We start from the raw sequence: 22,971 nt of genomic DNA on the forward strand, positions 1-22,971 counted from the left end.
ATGTTATAACATGCATGTCTTAAATGAGTTAAATCAATTTGCGTCCTAAGATGACCAAACACTATACTTTAGCAAAAATAAATTTAATTCAATAAAATATCAATTAAATAATAAGTATAGCAAATTAATATATGCTCTGCCGGTTTTCTTTTAAAAGGTAGCAAATTAATACAAATAAATTTTAATCAATAAAAATAATTTAAATTTAGCAAAAAATAACTAAAAAACTCCATACTATTATAGTTCGATTTTTTTGTTTTTTTTTTTTTTGAAATAATTTATCTTCTAATTAGTTGAATAAAAGTTATAAAACAAGGTCAATATGTAGAGAAAATATCACAAATTTAATAATCGATGCAATGATGTAAATGAAATTTGTTCCCAACAAAACATACTGTACAAGATAAATGCATGATGATTTTATTTTTTTAATGGAAAGGAGAAGGATCTTGTTCGAACCTCAACCATCACGGTTTTTTTGGACCGGTATTTGCATATCAGACATTTTGAAAGTGAGGGGGGAAGGGTAAGGGATCCCAACCCTCAAAGTGTCACTGGAGATTGAATCCCCAACTTCAAGGCTGGAAGGTATAATCTTTACTACTAAACCAATCATAGCTTGGTAAATGTATGATGTACGAGTCCCAAATTTGATACCGTAATATGATGTATCATACTCGTATTTGATACCGTAATGACTAATGAGTAGTCGTAGAGTATATCTAAAACCTAAAAGGATTATGTATGACAAAAAGCGCAAACATCCATGCTTTGATTGCCAGACATCATCGTCGTTCATTGTATGTGCAATGTATACAATCCTCGTTCATTGTATGTTGGTATTTTAAGCTTTAAATGGGGGCACGGGCACCCGCCAGCAACGGCATTACCTTATTATTTAAACCATTATTATTATTCTCTTGCTTCATAATCAGAACTTCAGAAGATCTTCTTTCCTTTTCCATATAATTCTATATTCTATTGAAAACCATATCATATCCAAATCCTTTTTTTTTGACAGAAATCATATCCAAATTCTTATTTTGAGAGAAATCACATATAATTTTATCAAAAACAGCCTTTGTAAAAGTTATTTCCTTTTTCACTCTTTTCTTCGTAACTCAATTTTAGTGGGATCGATGACTATATAATTAACTACATGTTACAAAATCTAAGATGTATATAAGAATCATTTAGATTTTCTTAAAATATGTCCAAGTTTTATAACAACCAACCCCGTATTATCATTAGAGACCATTAATTATCACGGAGTAGTTATGTTGAAGAATAAACCTCTCAAGTGTCACCACATGTAAGTGTCCCACATTGGTTGAAGAAGAGAGAATTAAACACTTTATAAGGCTAAGGGGCTACTCCTCCTATTGCCATATGGTTTTGGGATGGAACCTCCTTGGACTTGTGAAGTGGACTCTCTCTCTTGGTTTGCGGGTGCGGCCCAGGCCCGCGTTTATCATGGTATCAGAGCAAGACCCACGGTATGAAACCTCTAATGGTTTGAGTATATTGCCAGGCCCAAAGTTTGGGACCTTTAATGGCATCAAGTATTCTGGGCCAAAATTGAATTGGATCAAGTGATCCTTGAGTTAAAGAAACCTTACATGTGAGGGGGAGTGTTGAAGAATAAACCTCTCAAGTGTCCCACATTGGTTGAAGAAGAGAGAATTAAACACTTTATAAGGCTAAGGGGCTACTCCTCCTATTGTCATATGGTTTTGGTTATTAGTTTTAGTCTTTTAGATGGATGTCTATAAACTTAAGACAAAATTTTCAAACAATATACGATGTTATTTTTAATAAACAATATATCCATCACGTATGATATAGTAAGTTTTTCCTCATTAACAACATTCGAGACATCATCCGCTTAATTTAAATGCAAGCATAAAAATTTAGATGCAACTAAAACAGAAAGGGACATATTCTGGGAGCCCCGCTCCTTTTGTTTAGTATCACAGTTTGACGAGCGTTTACAATTTACAACGGCAGTGTTAACGGATCTATTCTCAATTACACCGTTTACTTTATACAAACAGTTTAACAGAATTTTTAACACCGTCACTCATAGAAACAGTCTAAAAAAGTTGCAAAAACTTCACTTTCAAATTGATTGCAGGCTTTAATATTTAAAAAGAGATTGTATAATGTGTCATATTCAGTGAAAAGGTAGAGCAAAATCGTGCACCCATACAAGCTTTTACTTTTGTCTCTTGTTAATTTAACAGAAGTTTTCAAATGTTTCATTGTAGAACTAGTTCTTGGAATTCTGAATATCCTTGTAAAATAACAAGTTATGTTCACATTGCCGACTTCCTCTAGTGAAAGTGTAATATAACATGTTCACCATCTTCAATATTGTTTATACCATTTGCTTTTAGCCTTTTAGATCTATGAAATGGTGTTAATACGCTTTAAAATTTTGTGGCCTATCAATGTTTAATTTAATAGTTACTTAAGAAGTTATTCGAGTTGTATAATTGATTTGCAGCCTCTTAATGACATAAAATATTATTAGAAAGTATGACTAAGATATTTTAAAATGCAAGTACTTACTTAATTTATCAAGTGGTATGTGATGACAAATGGCAATGGAGTGAGGCGAAAGGATCAATGTGTAGACGATTGTTACTATGTTTCACCATTTCCAACAACATTAAATTACTATATCCAGCAATTGAAACCATCATAAATTTGATTACCTCATTGGCACATGCAATTCATATGTTCACGAACAGGATTGGAGTTTGTTAGCAAACACACGAGAGTTGTGAGATGACATATGTGATCATCATTTATCAACATATACTTATTGACATACTTAATACACGCAAAAATATCTAAGGTTGACTGAATAAAGTTTAAATACTACTCGTAAAAAAGTGCTAATCAAGTATTTCAAAGTATTAACACAAATTGATAGCTCATGTGCTCAACCATATCCAAGTAAGCAAAAACTTAATGACGCTCTTATTATGGATGCAGGTTAAGTATACACCCGCACAAGGCACAACATATCTATTTACACTAAACAGTGCTAAAATCTGTCTTAAATTCTCAAATCACCACTTTAACCCAGATCTATGATATATTTTGACATTAAAAAATGAAGCACAAAATTTTCCGAATATTTCGTAGTATCCATCATACATTCGGATGTAAAATGTTAGCCTCTAGCCCTCTACATCCTCCACCTATGGAGTCAATGAGTCCTCCTTAACCAGTCAAAATAAATGCTGTTAATTATCACCCTGGCAAAACAAATTAACACTAGTCGTTGCCCAAAATTAAAATCCATTATGTCTGTCAGTCAAATTTTGTACATATAAAGCCAACGGCTACCCCATACTCTCTCTTCCTCTCCCTCTCTCACTCTCTCTCTTAGCTCCATTTTCGGCGACAAATTCGTTCAATTTCGAATCAACAAAAATTCTCAATCCAAAAATGCATCAAATCCTAATCTGGGTAAAATTACCTGTTTTTCAATTGTTCGTTAATTGACTGACATCTGGGTATCTCTGCTTTCCCCCATTTAATCCCCTCATTCTCCTTCATTTTTTCCTCGATTCTTCCCGTTTTCCCTGGTAAGAATCCATTTTCTCCCTCTTCCAGAAAATTAATTTCCTCTGCTTTCAAACGCTCAATTTTTTTTAATTGATTAATTTTTCGCTTCATTTTTTGTGATTTGTTGTTGATTATCAACTGGGTTTGATTTTATTATTAATTTTTGATCGAAGAGAAGGGAGAATAGTTAAGATTGTAGGTTGAATTTTTCTGGGTATAGCAATTGAAAACTTCAGTTACCTTCCATCTTAATCAATCAAAGTTATACCTAATTTTGTTTATAATTTTTAGTTTTGCCCTTGTGTTTAAAGAGGCCATATAATAAAACTCTTCTTAATAATCTGTAAAATGTAAATTTGTTCATAGTTTTTTTTTGGAAAAATTAGGGTCTTCTTTTTTCATGTAGGGTACATTTTTATTTAAATTTTGTTTGTTATATTGGCCAATCTTCAAGGAATTAGGCCACTTCAATTGGTTGTTCTAGGCTAGAATCTTTTAATGTTGTAAATATACTCATTAAAAGAGAAAAGCTGAAAAAAAAAGGGTTCTTGAGGGTGTAATTTAAGGGGAATTTAAGGACAATGTCTGCTGGTGCTGGTATTGCTTTGAGTTCCATTCACGAAAATATGGTGCATTTCCCCGGTTATGCTGATAACCGGGTGGATTTGCACTCGAACGAGTCGATTTTAGTATATCTTAGTGTTGCCGGGTCTGTGATTCCTATTCGGGTATTGGAATCCGATTCGATTGCATCTGTTAAACTCAGGATCCAAACATGTAAAGGGTTTGTAGTTAAGAAACAAAAACTTGTGTATGGAGGTAGGGAGTTGGCCCGGAATGATTGCCTAGTTAAGGAATATGGTGTCACTGGTGGGGATGTTTTGCATTTGGTCCTTAAGCTATCTGATCTCCTAGCCATCATAGTTAGCACTGCTTGTGGGAAGGAGTTCGAGTTGCAAGTCGATAGGTATCGAAATGTTGGGTACCTCAAGCAAAGAATCTTTAAGGAAGGAAAGGGATTTGTTGATGTTAATGATCAAGAACTCTTTTGTCAAGGTGAGAGGCTTAAGGATCAAAGGCTAATTAATGATATTAGTAAGACCAATGATGGTGTTATCCATTTGCTGGTTAAGAGATCAGCCAAAGTTAGGGCTATTCCGGTTGAAAAAGATGTTGAACTTTCGGTAGTGGCAGCAGATATTAGGCCTAGGGGTAAAAGTGATGAATGCAAGAAACCATCTGGTGAGCTGCGTCCTTTATCTAAGAAGGCGCCTAGTAGAGATTTTTTGTTAGAACCTGTGATTGTTAATCCTAAAATTGAATTAACATCAGCAATACAGGACTTAATTAACTCATCATTTGATGGCTTAGATAAGGGTAAACAACCAATTAGGTCCACTGAAGGGACAGGAGGAGCCTATTTCATGCTAGATCCCTCAGGTCAGAAGATTGTAGCTGTGTTCAAGCCCACTGATGAGGAGCCTATGGCTGTCAATAACCCACAAGGCCTTCCCATCTCAGAAAATGGTGAAGGGCTGAAAAGGGGAACAAAAGTCGGGGAGGGTGCATTGAGAGAAGTTGCTTCTTACCTTCTGGATTATCCTAAGGATGGGCCTCGCTCATCATCTCGTGATGTAGTAGGTTTTTCTGGGGTGCCTCCTACTGCAATGGTCCGGTGTTTGCACAAGGGATTCAACCACCCAGAAGGGTTTGAATGCACACAGAATGATGTGAAGATTGGATCTTTGCAAATGTTCAAGGAGAATGATGGTAATTGCGAGGATATTGGTCCTCAAGCTTTCCCTGTGGAAGAAGTTCACAAGATCAGCGTCCTTGACCTGAGGTTGGCCAATGCTGACAGGCATGCTGGGAATATTCTTTTCAAAAAAACTGCCAAAGATGGTCGAATTGAGCTTATCCCAATTGATCACGGCTACTGCCTGCCTGACAGTGTAAGATATTTTCTTCCCCCTATCGCTGTCATTGCTTCTATATCTTGTTTTTGTTATTTAGGAACATCTTACCTGCAACATTCACAACTCTAAATAATTTTCCATGGGATAAAGCCCTCTTGGACTAAGAAAAGAGAATTTATTTGACTGTATCATGTGCAATATCTCATTAGTCATAACCTGCCGATGCTATTTACAATACATTATAATAACCTGCGCACATTTTTTCTATATTTATCGTGGAAATTGAAAACATACAGCTATGAGTACTTAGAAAATTTACATTATAATCTTGTGCTTTAATGGTAAGTTGAAATTACTACGTGGAATCTGGAATACAACCTTATGAACAAATTACAAGTTTATGGCTAGCCATGTTATAATTTTTTCCATGTGAATAACATTAGTGAATATGAATCTTACAAGCACCAATAACATGAAATCTGATGTTGGTTATATTCTGCTTGACCTTTAGCCATGTACATTAATAGCATGCACACTAATACTTCATCTCTATATGAATGTGGTTTGAGCCTTTTAACTCAAGCCTTCTTCTTTTGGCAGTTTGAGGATTGCACATTTGATTGGCTATACTGGCCACAAGCCCGTCAATCCTTCTCCCCGGAGACCATTAAGTACATAAAATCACTTGATGCTGAACAAGACCTTGCTTTGTTGAAGTTTCATGGTTGGGATGTACCTATTGAGTGTGCTCGTACTCTACACATCTCCACGATGTTGTTGAAGAAAGGAGCAGAGAAAGGCCTGACCCCTTTCACCATCGGAAACATCATGTGCCGGGAAAATCTGACCAGGGAATCTGTTATTGAAGAAATTGTTAGTGAAGCTCAGCGACAATCAATTCCTGAAATGAGTGAAGAAGGTTTTCTTGAAACTGTTTCCCATGTCATGGATATCCGGCTAGCTGAGCTGAAGTAACTAATGAGATGTGTTATATAGCCATCTTTACATAATACTACAGAGTATGTATTATCATTGTATTGTATGTTATGTATAGTTTGAAAGCTGTAGCAGTCCAGTTTTGGAGGGACTGATTGCCCGTGCCTTGTGGAAATGTTGATTGTCTTGATGTTATTTGTTGCTTCTGGTCTTTGAAGCGATAAATTTTAAACTTGTATCAGAGAACAGAAGAATGCCATTATGAAATAAGACAACTATCAGACCAACATATAAGGTCTGATTTCTGTAATGAATTGCAGCAGTTTTTGTATAGTTAAACCTTGCTCTTTCCTCATATTTCTGGAAAATGATTCAGTTATTATGTTGATCAAGCTCCAATTGAATAAAATCATGCTTTTGGTGTTTCCTCAGTTTGCAATAAAGAGCAGGTGAATGCATCATACGAAGTATCACACATGATGAATTTGTCAGACGCTCCACACATAGATTTTACTGTGATCTTGTTTACAATCAGCAATACACAGATTTACTTGAAGCTTTAACATGGATGACTATGATGAATAAGGTAATTCTGCAAAATGAATATTCAACATTTCTACTTGTTTTTTACTACTACAAATCATAATTCATGACTACCAAGTTTGTTTAGTTGTGTCTTCTACTCGACTACTCGTCTACTCGAGCAGACATATCTATACTTGTTCGGTACAACACACGTATATAATGCATTTACTCCGTATATATTGTTTCTACTAGTGATGCTATGCATTTACTCCATATAAGAAGTTTTATTAGGATTTTCTTTCTACATTCTTCAGCACTACAATAGAAATTTATAAAGAAATATACATATGCATCTAGACTAATAAATATCATGTGCATTGACATGAATTCTCCTTTGTATATGTTTATGGAACTAGTGTAGCTGAAAATTGGGCCTCAATTACAGACAGTGACATTTCTTGGGCTTCTACTACGGAGTACCATCTAATTGGGCCAATATCCTTAAAAAATCGATTTCTTATCTTTTACAAATTATTTATTTTTTTTTTTCTGAAAAATTATTGTTTAGAAATACTCCGCATAATACTCCATTTTCTTCAAAAAAAAAAAAAAAAAAAACAATTTTTTTTTTTTTTTTGACACAATACTCCATACAATTAATATTGCACAAACATTGATTAGTGCTTAATTAAGTACGAGTATATAAGTGCACATGATTTTATTACTAGTAATTAAAATATGATTAAAGACAACAAATTAGCATCGAGTCCCTCTCCATTGGTCCTAGGGATGGGTGATCGAAGCATAAAACTTGAAAAGTTCACCATGTTTGTCTAGTATTGCATTGTCCATTTACGGAGGGGTAACATAATTTCCAAGGCTCAAGGTTTCTCTTCACAACATTCAACAACCTAATGTTTCCCTTTTTAGCTTCAAATTTTTGTTATGCTCTGTAACTTTGCATATCTTAATCAAAAAATAAATCATACAAAGTATTATTCGTTTTTTAAGGACATGTATTCAAGATTGACATGCTATCTCATTTTAAGTGCTCGTTTAGTTGAACTTAAAATGTTAAAACTCTTTCCTTTTATTAACAATTTCTATATATATTTACACTTACTATTTGGTTGATATGTTTGCTTGAGCATAAGAGGTTAAAATTTTACAATGTAGTTTACCAAGGAAAAGATATAATCAAGCGACATTACTGTTTTATATGATGATGAGGTTGGTCTTGCTACTTGGTTTTGCTAGCTTGATATATTTGATGATCACTTGACTACATTAAATCTCTGTCGATCGTACTCTTCGGCCATAATGTATCATTTTGTTTTTAAATGGAATTTTTTTTTAAGGATTTTGTTAATAGATGTTAGAATACATCTTTAAAAAGTCAATATTTATTACTTACACATTAGGCTTTAGAATAAAGGGGATAAATTGCGACTATAAACTATATTTGTATTAATAATTATTTTTTTACTCTTTACACTTTATTCAATCAATGGGGGCACAGCTATACATCTATATACCTATTGAAATTCACAAAAAAAAAAAAATCATAGGTCTTTCAAATCAAGCCAAATCTAGTTGGATTCATGACAATCTCAATCATATAGACTCCATATCCACCTCTATTCACCACCAAACCACTACAACCTGTACAATCCAATCATGCAATCACATATTCACATCACATGAACATCATGAACTATAGATATCAACTTATTGAACATTTGAACTAGCTACTACCTCCGGTCCAATTTACTCGCAACAAAGGGGTATTATTTGTGAGACATAAATTATTTCTTTGTTGCGAGTAAATTGGACCGGATGTAGTACATATAGTCCTCCACTCCTCCCTACGGAGTACATAGAGAAATCAACACAAAACCCAAGAAAACCAAAAAGAAAAGTCACACTTTCCCACTTATTACTTGACTCTCCCCACACACTCCCCTCTCTTTTGACTTCCTCATCCACTTTCTTTTCCCTCCACAATCACTCCCCTCTCTCAAACACTCAAACCAAACCACACTCTCAATTCTCAAACATCCAAACCACACACAAACTCAACCCACCATGAACCACCCCACCAAACCACCACACCATCCAGCACACTACCACACACCACCACTACACCATCCACCACACTACCACCCACCACCACCAAACCGGCGCCCACCAAAACCCCCCAAACCCAACCGAACCACCCTAGCCTCCTGCATTGTAGCCACCATCTTCCTCCTCTTCCTCATCATCATCGTCTTCATCGTCTACTTCTCCCTCTTCAAACCCAAAGACCCAACCATCTCCGTCACCGCAATCCAACTCCCTTCCTTCACTCTCTCCTCCAACGCTTCCGCCGTCAGCTTCACCTTCTCCCTCTACGCCGCCGTCAAAAACACCAACCACGCCGTCTTCTCCCACTTCGACAACTCCCTTCAACTCCTCTACGCCGGTAATCAAATCGGGTTCATGTTCATTCCCGCCGGAAAAATCTCCGCCGGTAACACGGAGTACATTGCTGCAACGTTCTCCGTTCAGGCTTTTCCGATCTCAAGAGGGGGTCCGGCGACGGCGCCGGAGGGGAATATTCCGGCGATGGTGGGGAATATTCCGGTGACGGATGGGATTGAGAGAGTGAAGCCGACAATGGAGCTTGAAATGAGGTTGGAAATGGTGGGAAGAGTGAGGGTTTTGTGGGTTATTAGTCATCATGTTGAAATTGGTTGTGATTGTCGAATTTCTGTTGCTGTTTCTGATGGATCTGTGCTTGGTTTCCATTGTTAGAAGGGAATTGTTGAATGTTGCTAACTTTACTGGTTTTTTTTCTTTTTTTAGAAGGAATGTTTTTTGGGATTTGTGATTTTGTTTTGGAGGAATTTTTAATGGCGGATTAGTTTATTAGTTTGCTGTAATTGTACAAAGTTTAACTTACTCCATTGTAGAATATTGAATTGGTTTTCAGTTTTAATTTCAATACGGTGGGCAATGTTTTGTTTTTCTGTTCTTAGCTTAGCATTGTTATGATCCGAGTATATGGCGTAGAGTTGTAGACAACTAGCATAATTGGTTAAAATCTCGACAAATCTAATTTGTTATCAGCAGTCTATGATAGAAATTATGTCTAATTTCGGCTTTTCATACTCATATGAATCTAAAATGCTAGTAGAAGTTTTTACAATGCATAAGAAGATTTCACGTTGGATGATACATTTTTTTTTTTTTTTTTTGAAAGGCACGTTGGATGATACATTATTACCTTACTAATGGGAAATTTGGTTCCCGTTCATCTTTTAGTAAAGTTTACTCCAAAAGCTAGACAACAGTTCTACTGAATTTAAGCATCATTTTCTGACTTTTTTTTTTTCTAAAAAGGTTGTTGAGGACGGACAATTTGAGGGTGATGCTTTGATTCTTTAATCTAGGACAACATGCCATCATATATTCATTTGCATACGAGTATTATCTTGACCTTAATATCGGCATGTTATGTTCAACTTAATTTCAGTTCAGCTCAACTTAGTTCCTATTTCCTAATTTCCTTCTCTCATAAACAATTCATTTTAGGCTTTCAGCTCTATACCCAATCTATTTAGGTCAATTGTTTTCAATAAATCGAAACATGCCCTAAATTGTCTTAATTTTATTATCTTGATAGATTACGAGTATAAAATAGACATATTCAAAATTTACATATAATGTTGCTCCTCAAGAATTATACACCATCTCTTTAATTTTTTAATCTATTTGATGTAAGGTTCTTATCCTTTTGCTTTCTATGGTCGATCATATATTTGGACTTGTAATTTGTAAAGACATACCTGTGACAGGTTTAGGATAACAAAAGCCTTGTATATTCTTACTTAATGACATAATTACCCTCTTAAGATTCTTCCTTGAACAAAAAAATTATCTCTAACTTGGTTTTCGAAAAGGCAAATATGAAAATCTTCTGGGATTATCAGTTAATTAACAATAAGAAGACACAGAAGAAGGCTGCAAATGGACAGTATTTCGCATATGCAGAAGTAAAAGCAACAATAATTATACTAGGGCATAATATGCGGGGCAATTTATAGATAAAAATTCCTTAAAGTTGCTTTTCTTCTCGACCCCTCTTTTTTTCTTTCTTTTATCTGTCCCTTTTTTTTTTGTTTTTTTTTTGGGCTTTGCTTATAATTATGCTTTTCTCTTCTTTTTACTAATTTTGTGCTTTCCCTTGCCTCTTAAGTTATTTGACACTTAATTGTACTAGGAAGGGATGTTGTGATTGATTGATCGGTTAACCTTGAGTTAGTTGCATCTTTGTATGACTAGCGTTTTATATCAGCTCATTCAATGCTTTTAGGCCCTGTTCTCTTACGTTGAAAATTCAGTTTAGCTCAGCTCAGCTCCTAATTTCCTTCTCTTATAAAATATTCATTTCAGTTCAGTCAAAGAGAACAGACCCTTAGTCATTATTTCCTCTTTTATTATTAATATTACCTTTGATTTTTTTTAGTTGCAACTTTGGGGTATTATTTGAGAGATATAAAGTATTCCAAAGTTGCAACTACAAAAAATCGGAGGTAGTGATTCCTATCATACCTGTAATACGAGTATATATCTATATAAATAAATAAACAAAACAAATTCAAAACTACGTCTATTTTATACTTAGAGTATGTTCATATTTACTGAACTGAGCTGAACTGCACTGTACTGATTGGAGCTGAACTGAACTAAACCAAACTGAACTAAGCTGAAATGAATATTTTATGAGAGAGGGAAATTAAGAGCTGAATTGAACTTATTGGAGCTGAATTGAACTGAACTGAACTAATTGGAACTGAACTGAACTAAATTAAACTGAAATTAAATAAATATGAACAAGCCCTTAGTTTTGATTAACCACCTGTATCAGAGTACTTACCAACCAAGTACTACGACTCTACAAGTATATATTGTTTTGTGAGTGAACTAGATTCTAGCTAGCCGTACAACTCCAACATACTCCATCAAAGCTTATCCCTTAAAAGTCATTTCACATATAATACGAATATAATGATTAGAAACTTTTAACTTTTAATTAAAGAACTAATATAGACTTGACTAATATAACCCCACTACACACTCAAGTCTCCTCCCATTTGACCCTCAAATCCATTATTTACCCTCTTAACTAGCCAATTCCTTCCAACAACAATAATCAAATTACAACCCTTTAACAATGGTCAATGAAGAACCTCACCTTCACCCATATCCTCAACAACCACATGATTTTGATCATGATCATAATCATGAACATGAATTTAGTAACTCATCAAAATCCATGATCCTTATAACACTAACCATCCTCTTTTCAATCTTAATCTCCTTCTACATCAAATACAAACCAAGACACCTCTCCCTCTCCATCTACAACGTCCAAATCCCAACCTTCATCGGCTCATACAGTGGCTCTACCGTTAGCTTCATCTTATCCTTTGAAGGCACGATTTCGAACCCTACACGCTCCGACTTCTCTTACTCTAGCAGCTCAGCCGACGTCTTCTACGCCGGTAAACAAGTTGGCTCCTTGTTCATCCCCGGTAGATTTGTCGCCTCCGGTATGGAGAACGTCATGGAGGCTTCTATAAACGTGAACCCGGTTCCGGTGTCTGCGGTGGGCTTGGGGTATATTCCGGTCATGTATGGATTAAAGAGGGCGCCGAAGCCGACGATAGAAGTGGAGTTGAGGATGAAGATAGTAGGAAGAAAGTCTGAGTCGTGGTTTTTCGATCGTCATGTTTGGACTGTTAATTGTCGTATTGGCGTCGTTATTTTAGATGGATCTTTGCTTTATGTTTCTTGCTAGCTTACCTGTACGGTGAGGCTAAAACTTTTTTTTTTCCCTTCCGTATGGTATTTAGAGGCGGGAGGTGAGAATCAATCTTAAAATCTCCTAATATTGAAAGGGAAGCTGTAACCACTTGAGCTATCCCTCACTTTATGTCAAACTTATTTAAGTCATACGGATCGGAGTATTTGTTTGTTGAGTACTCCCTTTGTATTTTTTTTTTAAGTGAAACGTATTTGTGTGTATGCATATCAATGCAAAACTTTGACATTTCAAAAAGTATCATCCACAAGGTTATTTTTTTAATGTATAAAGTATTAACATTAGTCAAAGTAGATTAGGTAAATAGTACAAAAAAGTCAAGACGTATCACTTAAAAACTACGAAAGAATTATTTCAAATACAGCAAATCAAATAATCAGACTAGATCAGATATAATAATTCTTTCGCATTAAGGATGGCTTGAATGAACTACAACATAGTTTAAATAAGAGAAAATCCAAGTTAATATATGTGATAAACGAGTATTGTTTATATCGTGGCAAAATTGTAATAAAAGTCCATTGATTTTCGTGCTAGACCAATAAACAATGAGTTATATACAATTGAGGGTACTGATGTTTGGGGAATGTTGCAGGGGAAGTACTGAAGTTTAAAATGTTGCAGATAGAGTACTAATCTGAAAACTTACCCACTAAAACAGGTTACCTTATATTTAAAAAAAAGGTAAATATAAAATTCTGACAAAAAGTCAGAGAGTACTAATGTTTGAAGCTGGAGACTACTAATGTTTGCAATTGTTCAAGTAATTTGGCTGTTAAAATATAGCCGTTACAATCCCCAAAATTAAAACTGCCACATATATATATGCACCTCCATAGCCAAGCTCTCCTACTGCTTCTGATCAGACCAAAAAAAAAAAAAAAAATTCAGTCAATATAATTCCAGTTCTTGAAATAATTTTAACTAAATATATTTGAAGAAAAAAAAATGTCGAGGTTGAGCAACTCTGGCAGATGTCACTGTGGGTTATTGGTGTCTAAGAGCAGAGCTTGGACCAAAGACAACCCAGGCAGGAGGTTTCTGGCATGTCCTGATTATGATGTAGAGACTGACAGGAGGGGTTGCAAGTTTTTTAGGTGGGTTGACATGGAAGACCCTAATGAATGGCAGACTGAGGTGATTTTGGGGCTTATGCAGGAGAAGCAGGAACTCAAGAATGAAGTCATTGAGATGAGGAAGCAATTGAAGCAAGCAAACAAGTATGCTAAAAAGATAGAGAGTGATTATCTTTTGCTGAAAATAAAAAGGGCTGCTAGGATGAATGTGGGCATTAACTGTGACTTGTGGAAGGTTGTTATTGTGCTCATTGTTGTAGGAATTTGGTATTTAGTGAAAAATTGATAACTTGTAGGTGTAGTGAATGTTGTATTAGTACCTCATGCAGCTAATTGGTTTTCCTTTTCTTCTTGTTTGCTAAGTCCTGTGTAGTAAGAAGTGCAATTAGTGCATTGATGTAAGTGACTTTATTAAACAAGAAATAAAATTTATTTTGAATAATTTATGTACCTGCAATGCTTGACTGGAAATGATGTTGCTGTTTTGGCTTTGTTGGCTTGACATAGGGTAGTGATCTTGAGAGAAGGAGTACACAGTTTGCTCTCCTTCTATGTCTGTGTACACAGCTCTGTGTGGTTGCTGATTAGTTGGTCTAGGGTTGGGAGGCACCTAAAAAATGGGAAAAAACCATGTTAGATAATTGTAATTTTAGGTGTGAATATGTAAATGACAGAGTTACAGGTTCATACTGATGCAACTCTCTGAAAACCACTTGGATATGTGTAGACACCATAGCCCCTCATGTGCATTGGCATTGAACTGGTAGGTGCCCTAGCACTAGGTTGTGGCTCTTCTGTTGTGGATGTGTGATGGTGGGCTTCTCTCTCTTTTGGAACATTCTTACATCCCCTTTTGTTATGCCCCTGTACTCCACACAAACTGCAAGTTTGAGGGTTTCCTGTCTTCCTCAACTTTCCAGTAGATGTTGTTTCTCCTGCCTGGTATCTTCTCTTGGTCTTGGGTCTCCCTTGAATTTTTTTCAGTTTTGGAGGAATGACAGAAGCATCTGATTGGGGCCATTCTTGGGGACCATTCAAAGGTTCTAGCAGGAAAGCATATGCTTCCATGTACTTCTCTTTGCTGAAAAAATCACTCACATAGTCCTCAGGCTGGTCTGACTTGTTCCAAATAGCCACAACAGCATGCTTGCAGGGAATCCCACTCAGTTGCCAAGCATTGCAACTGCAAGTTCTTCTCTGCAAGTCAACAACAAATTTGTCCTGTGTTGCACCCCTCCTAACTCCATAACAAAACCCCCCATCCCAAAAAGCATTCCAACCCCTTGCCCAAATCTTGACTTTCTCTAGTCTTTGCTGTATCCTAGGGCATAAGACTAAGTTCTTCCTACCAATTTCATCTCTTTTTTTGTGGAGTCTTTCCATCAACCCCTCCCTTATATCCTCAAGCATTGTTATGATGGGCTTATGTCTTGAACCTAGAATGTATGCATTGAACACCTCACTCATGTTGTTGTCTACACTGTCACAACATGACATAGGGGAGTAGAATGCCCTACACCACTTCTTGTAATTTCTTTTCATCAAATCCTCAGCTGCATCAGCTGAAATAACCCTCATTATTTCAATGTTATTGATGAATTCATTCTCAGTGTTGCTCTTAGCAATTGTCCAAAATTGCTTTCTGTATTCAAGACCCCCACCAAAAACCCCTCTGAAATTGCAGTAGACATGTCTAGCACAGACCCTAGTCTCAGCCTCTGGGAAGACACCTGAAACAGCAGCTAACAAACCCTTTTGTTGGTCTGACATGAAAGTGTACCCAACTCTAGTTGCTGTCTCTAGATCATCAGCAAGAAGTGACAAAAACCAAGACCAACTGTCAGTGCTTTCAACCTCAACAACAGCCCAGGCTAAAGGAAACAGTTGGTTATTTCCATCTCTTCCTACAGCTACAAGAAGTTGGCCCCCAAAAGGTCCTTTTAGGAAGCATCCATCAAGAGAGATGAAGGGTCTACACCCAGCTTTGAATCCTTTTTTGAGTGCCTCAAAGCACAAATACAATCTCTCAAACACATTAGCATTCATTTGCAGCTTCACAGTGTTCCCCCTATTACTTCTCAGAATCTCTGCAGCATACCTTGGAAGCAAAGAGTACTGCTCTGCATACTCCCCTACAATCAAAGACTGGCCCTTCTTCCTAGCCCTGTAAGCCTTAAACCTGCTAATCCTTATGCCCTTTTCTAGCCAAATAGTTTCTCTAATGTCCTGCAATTTCATGTATGGGTTTACCCTAAACCAATTAGCATAAGTGTTGGCAATCCAAGTGGAGGTCAGCAATGACACCTTTGATTGCCTACCACAACTATGCTCTCCAACATGGGTTTTGACAACAAAGTTTCTTTTACCCTTCTCCCATGATGCCCATATTTTCCAAGAACATCCCTTATCTTCATTCCTACACTTTGCTCCCACTCTGTTTGGGTCATTCCTGTAAAACTTAATATTTCTCCCACTACCTACACAGTAGTCAGTAAGTGCCTTCCTAAACATGACTGCATTGTCAAATTGCTGCCCTAAAAAAAATTCAGATTTCCTGTTCTCACTGTTAATTACCCCTTTTTTGTGGCTTTTTCAGGTGCTACAAGATAGCCCACATCATCTTCATCATCATCCTCACTAGGGCTGTCTTCATCACTCCCACCTTCCCACATATCATCACTCATGTTCACTGATTTACCCTTAGACTCTGCTACCCTTTTCAACATCCCTAGCTCTTCCTCTAAATCAAATTCATCCTTCTTTTCTTGTGTTAGTTTGTCTCTAGCACTTACAAACTCAACATCATCTTCATCAGTTCCCTCACTGTCATAGTAAAATTGCACATCATCACCACTTACTCTAGGCTCAAAAGACCCACTAACAAATCCATTCAACAAGGAAGTAAAGGTCCCTGCACCTGACCCCTGATTACTACTTTGCCCCAAGTTTCCAACAGCAAAGGGTGTTTGCATGTACAACTCATGTTCACAGTACAAATGAATGACTCTGCACTCTAGTAACAAAGACAAGAATGGATCAAACTGTTTCTTGTCAAAAGAAAAAAACCTCACCCCATCTTTCATTGTTTTCCTAGGGTCTAAGAAGTGAAGCTTAACAATGTCAGTGTATCCCAGGGACTCTATAAGCTGCTTCACATAAGAGTTGTCAACAGTCTCTGGGATATCATCACAAACAGTCACCCTACCACCCCTGTGATACATGTCATCCCCTTCAACCCACATTCCTCCATGATGTATAACTATACAAGGTTTTAATGCATCCATACTTTTTGCCAACAAGTAACCATCTCACAATAAGAATTTGGGAAATAATCTTGAAGCATTCATAACATAAACAGCAATTCATATGAAATTAACATACATAAATTTAATAAATAGAACAAGAGTGTGTAAAAGAGGCAATATCATCAATGGCTTCATTAATATAAATAATTACCATCCATTACAAAATGGCTATACAAGCCAAGCCATTCTAATATCCCTAATCATTGTCATGGTAGTGACAAATCCCAAAATGTTGTTCATGATTTGTCACCTACACAAAAACCTACTCTACCATGACAATGAAATCCTACCATTCACAACTTCAGATTTTTTAAAAAAAAAACATAAAAACAAGCTTAATTCTAGCAGCATCTACACCCAAAAACCTGCTTGCTGCACAGACCCCCCCCCCCCAACCTAACTACAACAACCTACTCCTCCTCCTTGAACAGCAGAGGGAAGCCATCAAAGTACACGGTCATGTCGTTGTTGATCCATGCATGGAAGTCACGACCATCATTGTAGATTAGGTCGTTGAGGATCCACTCATTCACAGATGCCCGTGGACCGAAGAAGGGTTGGAGTCGGGCTAGGTGGCGAGTCTTCCACCATAGACGCCACTTCCTGCAGACCTGCTTAACATTGTCCCTACTGAGCCAGTCCGGCTTGGGAAAGACGTGGACTACCAGCAGATCAGGGTCGCTGAAAATAGGGTGAGCGTCGGAAAGCGCGTCCATACCTAGGTCAATTCATGAAGTTAGACATCGATTTCACCAGATCATACCCTACTCTGTTTCAGTAAGACCAAACCCTAGAATTTCTACCCCAATTCTACCCAATTCACACAAAATTAAGCAAAAAAAAACAAGCCAACAAGATCATCCCATCAAATAACATCATCAGGACAACAAAAACAAGCAGAATCACTTGAAGAATATTGTTTACAGAAATTTAAAAATTAAAAAAAAAAAAAACAAACTTTTAGGCCGATTACGCAACAAATTAAGCAAAAAATACACGACAACACAAGTTTCCCATAAAATAACACGATCAACACAACATAAACAACCAGATTCACATGATAAAAAAATTTAAAGCAATTTCAAAAAAAAAAAAAAACACATACCCATAGCTTTAATGGCGAAATAATGAAGAAGAAGACAAAAAAATAGAATATACCTCGTGTAGACTGCAGCTCAACTAACTTGGCTTTCTTGCTGGAGGTTTCACAGTCGCACTCCCACATTAATGGCGGAATTCTTCAGCAGTAACTTGGAGTTTTTTTTTTTTAGAGAGAGAATGCTCTGTTTAGATGAAGTAATGAGCAACAAATGGGGAGAGAGAGTACATATAAAGGCATTCAGCTTTACATTTCTCGCGCCAAGAGCTGTGTAATGATGGATTTACCTTCCCCAAGTACAGCTGATTAGACAACTCCTTTTTAAAAAATTAAAAACAAAGTAAAAAAAAGGAAAACCGGTAATAGGCAATTGCTTCCGGAGATATTACCTCCTACTGTGGGTTGAGTACCCTTTTCACACAAAAATAAACTTTAGTACTCTAAGTGCAACTTTGTCCAAATATTAGTACTCTCAATTGTATATAACTCAATAAACAATTGTTTTCTCAGCAAAAGCTCTGACATTGGGCACATGGGCTTCAAAAATAACACTTCACGCTGTTATTGCTCCATCCATCTACCTTAACCCAGCTTTGAGGGTGAGTTAAGCTCACTTTTGCAATTGTCTTCATCTTTATCATGAGAGAGAAATAGAAAAGCAAGCTCACGTAGTACATGAAAATGGCTTTGTAAAACCTTTGATGGAGAAATTGAAAAGCATGAACAACTTCAATGGAGAAGCAAGACAAATCTTGCCCATAAGGGTTAGCCATGCCCCAATTTCTCTAATTTTTCTAGGATTTTTCGTTTGATTCGGTGGCAAAACCGTTAGAAATTCTTCACCGGAAAGGTGAAAGAGGGTGAAGAAGATAGGGGACAACAAGTTAATAGGTAATGTCAAGCATTTAAGCATGGAGCCAAGGCAATTGGTGGTTTCGTATTGGTGGTTTCAATTTTTCATTTTTTTTAGATTTGGAATTGCAAAATTCCAGTTTTTGTACTACTGTTGGAGTTTTTCTAGCCTTGTAAAAGAAACCAGTCAAGTTTTTCGCTTAATTGAAGAACACAATTTTACCTGAATTGAAAAAGAAGATGCATATGTGTTGAAAGAAATCAATGTTCTTGGGTTTGGGTAAATGAGAGGCTAACAGCCACTACTATGGTTAGTGCTGTCCTCTTCCCATCAAACAGCATAAATCCTAAAAATAAATATTAACAAAATTGCCCTTACTTTTACACACGAAAACACGAATTTACCATGATATAAACACCCCTTGTTTCTATCACATATGAACCTGGGCATGCTCAATAGTGCTCCCTCCGTTTACTAGTAAAAGCTTATTTCACTCGGCATTTCATAGTTAAGGTGCTGTAACAAGGGCAATTTCGTAAAACTCACCTATAAAAAAAAAAAAAAAAAAAAGCAACAAAATTGCTAAAAATGGTAAGCAAAACCTCAGATTCCTTTATCATAACTCCGTTCGTCATGTCATTACATGCATTTAGTAGAAAAAAATGTACTGCCTCACTTACCCATTTTTTTCAAATTCAAATTCATGAATTATACAAGTACTAATACTACTTAGGACAGTACTTACATTTACATTTCTCCCATATTTTTCATCTTTATCAATCAACTATCAATTAATCCCTACAATTATAATAGAGGAAATACAAGTTACTCATCCTGAGTAACAACAAATGTAACTCAAGGGGCACGGATGTAATTTCGTACTTTTAAGTTGGGGGTAAAAACGTCCACAGAAGGTTTTTTAAAAAAAAACAAAAAAATTAATAATAAAAAAAATTTGTGTAAAATTACAATATATGCCACTTGAGTAACAAATTTCACTCAGGACTGGGGCTTGCTCATTATAATATCATGGTGGTTACACGACGACAAAGTGGCAAAGGAGGATCAACTGAAGGATTTGAAAATGAAATTGGAAGTAATAGAGAGAATCATAAGATGTTGAAGTATGCAAAAAGAGTTTGTAAGAAGAAGTCCCCTCAATTTTCTTCTTCTGATCAGGTCTTATTCTACTTTAATTTTTTATTTTAAATTGTTTGAGATATTTCTACTTTTGATGCTCAATTATTTGCTTGTTTGATTATAAAGTTTAATGCTTTCATAATTTCAGGGATTTTTGACATAAGTTCGTTTGATATATAGTACAGTCTATTTATTATGGAGTACTAAGATTCATAATTGGGGTCATATATTGTTGGAATAGTTTGTTAAATACTTTGTCTTTGTCTGTTACTTGAGTTTTTTTTTTTTTTTTTTTTTTTTTTTTTTTTTTTTTTTTGGAGGAAAAATGTTACGGAGTACTTGAGGAATTTGTTTAGTGCTATCATGCTGGAATATGCAGCAGTTTTTAGTTGAGTATGGCCTGGTCTTGTATCATATCATTAAGTTGTCAACATTGTAGTGTTAAGTTAAAATAGATACCCTTTAATGTTACTCAGATTCGGCTAGAAGTGTTAGACATGTGTGTTAAAAAATGTAAGACATGACATTCTTATGAAATATGAATTTGTGCGACTGTGATTTTGACCAAACTGAAGTGTCGAAGTGTACCACTGATTATAATCGAGTGTCATGCATCTAACATGAGTATTTGAGCTAAAATGAGTAGTCGCGGAGTATATTGGTGACTAATACTACCCTAATGTGTTCAATTCATAATTTAGAAAAGATTCCTCAATTTGACTTGTGGTAAGTTGTTATCTCGCTGAGTATGAAAGAGCTGATGAAGTTGCTATAGTTTTGTCCTGCTTAAAAGATTTTTGTACTGAACATGGGTTTAAAAATGAGCTCAATCCTCAATGGTGTTAATTGTACTCTAATGTGTATTACACAAGAGTGCTGAAAAAATTTCGTGTTTAGCTAAGTTCAATACTTAATGTTCACTTGTGAATTTGTACCTTTGAGAAAGGGTAACAATTCAAATGAATGCATCAATTTACCAGAGTTACTAATGTAGGGTAAATAACATTTCAGCCTTCAAAAGGGACGGTTTCTAATGACACCGCCATCCTGTATAAGAAGGAAACCTCACATGAAGCAAACAAGACAGTGACAAATGCTGCAAATGAAGAAGATACACATGCTGCATTTGGGTTTGGGTCTGCAGGAGGGACTCAAGCTGAGGGTCGTGTAAAATTGGAAAGTGCTGAAGTAGGATCTAAGGAGCTACACAAGTCAATTGAGAATTACATAACTCCTCTTCATCATCCAGTGCACGGGAATCTACTAACAGCTTGTGTCAATGCATCACAAGGAAACATTACTCACCAAGATGAGCAGCAGTGTATGAGCTTGAATGTTACAGAGTATGTTGAGCAAATGCACGATGATGATCCCTTGTCTGAGGTAGACTCGGCAGGATGTGATAGTAGCCTGAGATGTGTGAGGGGTTATAATGTAAAGCCCGGGTCTGTGGACCTCCTCACCTCAATTCTTGACAAGTATGGGGACATTGGTGATAGCTGCTCTGTTGGATCGCCCACTATTCGTTCATTTTACATGCAGAATATCTGTGACATTGTCGAAAAGTTGAAGAGTTCCAACTGTATCTCACTCATCACAAAATCTGAAGCTGAAAAAATGCTGGTTTTTCTTAAAGATGCTGAAAATGTATGCTTCAATGTTGGATGGCTCAAAAGGAGGATCAATGAGATATATGAAGGAAAGCAAGCATTCGCTATGCTCAAGGCACCCTCTGAGCTGAAACACTTTCATGCTGAACAAAAGGCCAAGATTCACAGTGCAAAACAAAAAACAGAAATTTACAACAAAGAGATTGCTATACATCAACAGCAGATTGATATGCATCAACAACAAATACATGATCTGCAAGAAAAAATCCACACTGCTAACACTGAGGTTGCTGTGTATGAGGAGGAAGCGCTGAACTCTGAGAAGGCAATTACTGAGTGCAAAGCGAAGCTGAGACTTCTTGTTGGATTAAAATCCTTGGATCAAGGTTTGCTTTAACTAAAATATGAGTGTCCTACCAAACTCTTATTAGATTATTAGAATGATGGCCTGTAGAATTGTTTTAACTATGCAGTTGTAGGTAGTCAAACAAGTGTTCTAACTATAACACCAATGTTGTAATAGCTAGTAATTGACAAAATGTAATATTTTAGCTGTGAATCTGTGATAACGTTCTGGAACTTAGCAGATATCTTCGAATGTCATTTGAGCACCTACTTCTTGTTAGCATCATGGTGTTGCTACCTGTGCTATGAAATGCCAGTAATTACAGTTCCCATCATCTGGTGCACTTGCAGCTCGGATGATTTTTTAACAAACTCTCAGTTGAATAAGGTACTTTTGTTTGGTATTGACAATATATATACATTCCATTCCCCCCCCCCCCCCCCACCCCCTTTTTTGTTTTAAACATTTTTCTCACAAAACACTACTTACTACAAGTGGTTAAGTAGTTAGAGCTCCCCTCCCGGTTCTAGGTGATCCTGGGATCTATTCTCATCACCCCGCCCTTGTTAGACACCCAAAAAATAAAAAATGTTACTTACTACAAGTCTACGAATTCCCACAACTTAATATTAGTAACTTCGTTTTGTAAGAGAACTTTCAAGCATAGACCAAGTACAAGTTTATACTCCAGTAATAACATAGAGTATTCCATTCATA

At 36.3% G+C, this 22,971-nt stretch overlaps 4 protein-coding genes across 4 annotated transcripts; 3 read left to right on the top strand and 1 right to left on the bottom strand.

Annotated features, from left to right (window-relative positions):
* Positions 1–3,347: 3,347 nt before the first annotated feature.
* LOC145597746 (phosphatidylinositol 4-kinase gamma 4-like) lies at positions 3,348–6,763 on the top strand. Its single transcript, XM_081653987.1, has 2 exons — positions 3,348–5,531; positions 6,096–6,763. Exons 1-2 carry the CDS (start codon positions 4,161–4,163, stop codon positions 6,468–6,470), a joined length of 1,746 nt encoding a protein of 581 aa, XP_081510113.1. The 5' UTR covers positions 3,348–4,160; the 3' UTR covers positions 6,471–6,763.
* Positions 6,764–8,896: 2,133 nt separating this feature from the next.
* Positions 8,897–9,986, top strand: LOC145599317 (uncharacterized). The gene has a single exon (XM_081655715.1). The coding sequence runs from the start codon at positions 9,042–9,044 to the stop codon at positions 9,750–9,752; it is 711 nt and encodes a 236-aa protein (XP_081511841.1). The 5' UTR covers positions 8,897–9,041; the 3' UTR covers positions 9,753–9,986.
* A 2,188-nt stretch (positions 9,987–12,174) lies between these two features.
* Positions 12,175–12,801, top strand: LOC145596668 (uncharacterized). Its single transcript, XM_081652887.1, has one exon. The coding sequence runs from the start codon at positions 12,175–12,177 to the stop codon at positions 12,799–12,801; it is 627 nt and encodes a 208-aa protein (XP_081509013.1).
* A 1,429-nt stretch (positions 12,802–14,230) lies between these two features.
* On the bottom strand, positions 14,231–16,412 carry LOC145596669 (uncharacterized). Its single transcript, XM_081652888.1, has 3 exons — positions 14,592–16,412; positions 14,353–14,511; positions 14,231–14,266 (listed from the first exon to the last, which is right to left on the bottom strand). Exons 1-3 carry the CDS (start codon positions 16,410–16,412, stop codon positions 14,231–14,233), a joined length of 2,016 nt encoding a protein of 671 aa, XP_081509014.1.
* Between the last annotated feature and the right edge of the window lie 6,559 nt (positions 16,413–22,971).

Source organism: Chenopodium album, chromosome 20 (assembly GCF_948465745.1).
Source record: "Chenopodium album chromosome 20, dcCheAlbu1.1, whole genome shotgun sequence".
In the NCBI taxonomy this organism is placed as follows: Eukaryota; Viridiplantae; Streptophyta; class Magnoliopsida; order Caryophyllales; family Amaranthaceae; genus Chenopodium; species Chenopodium album.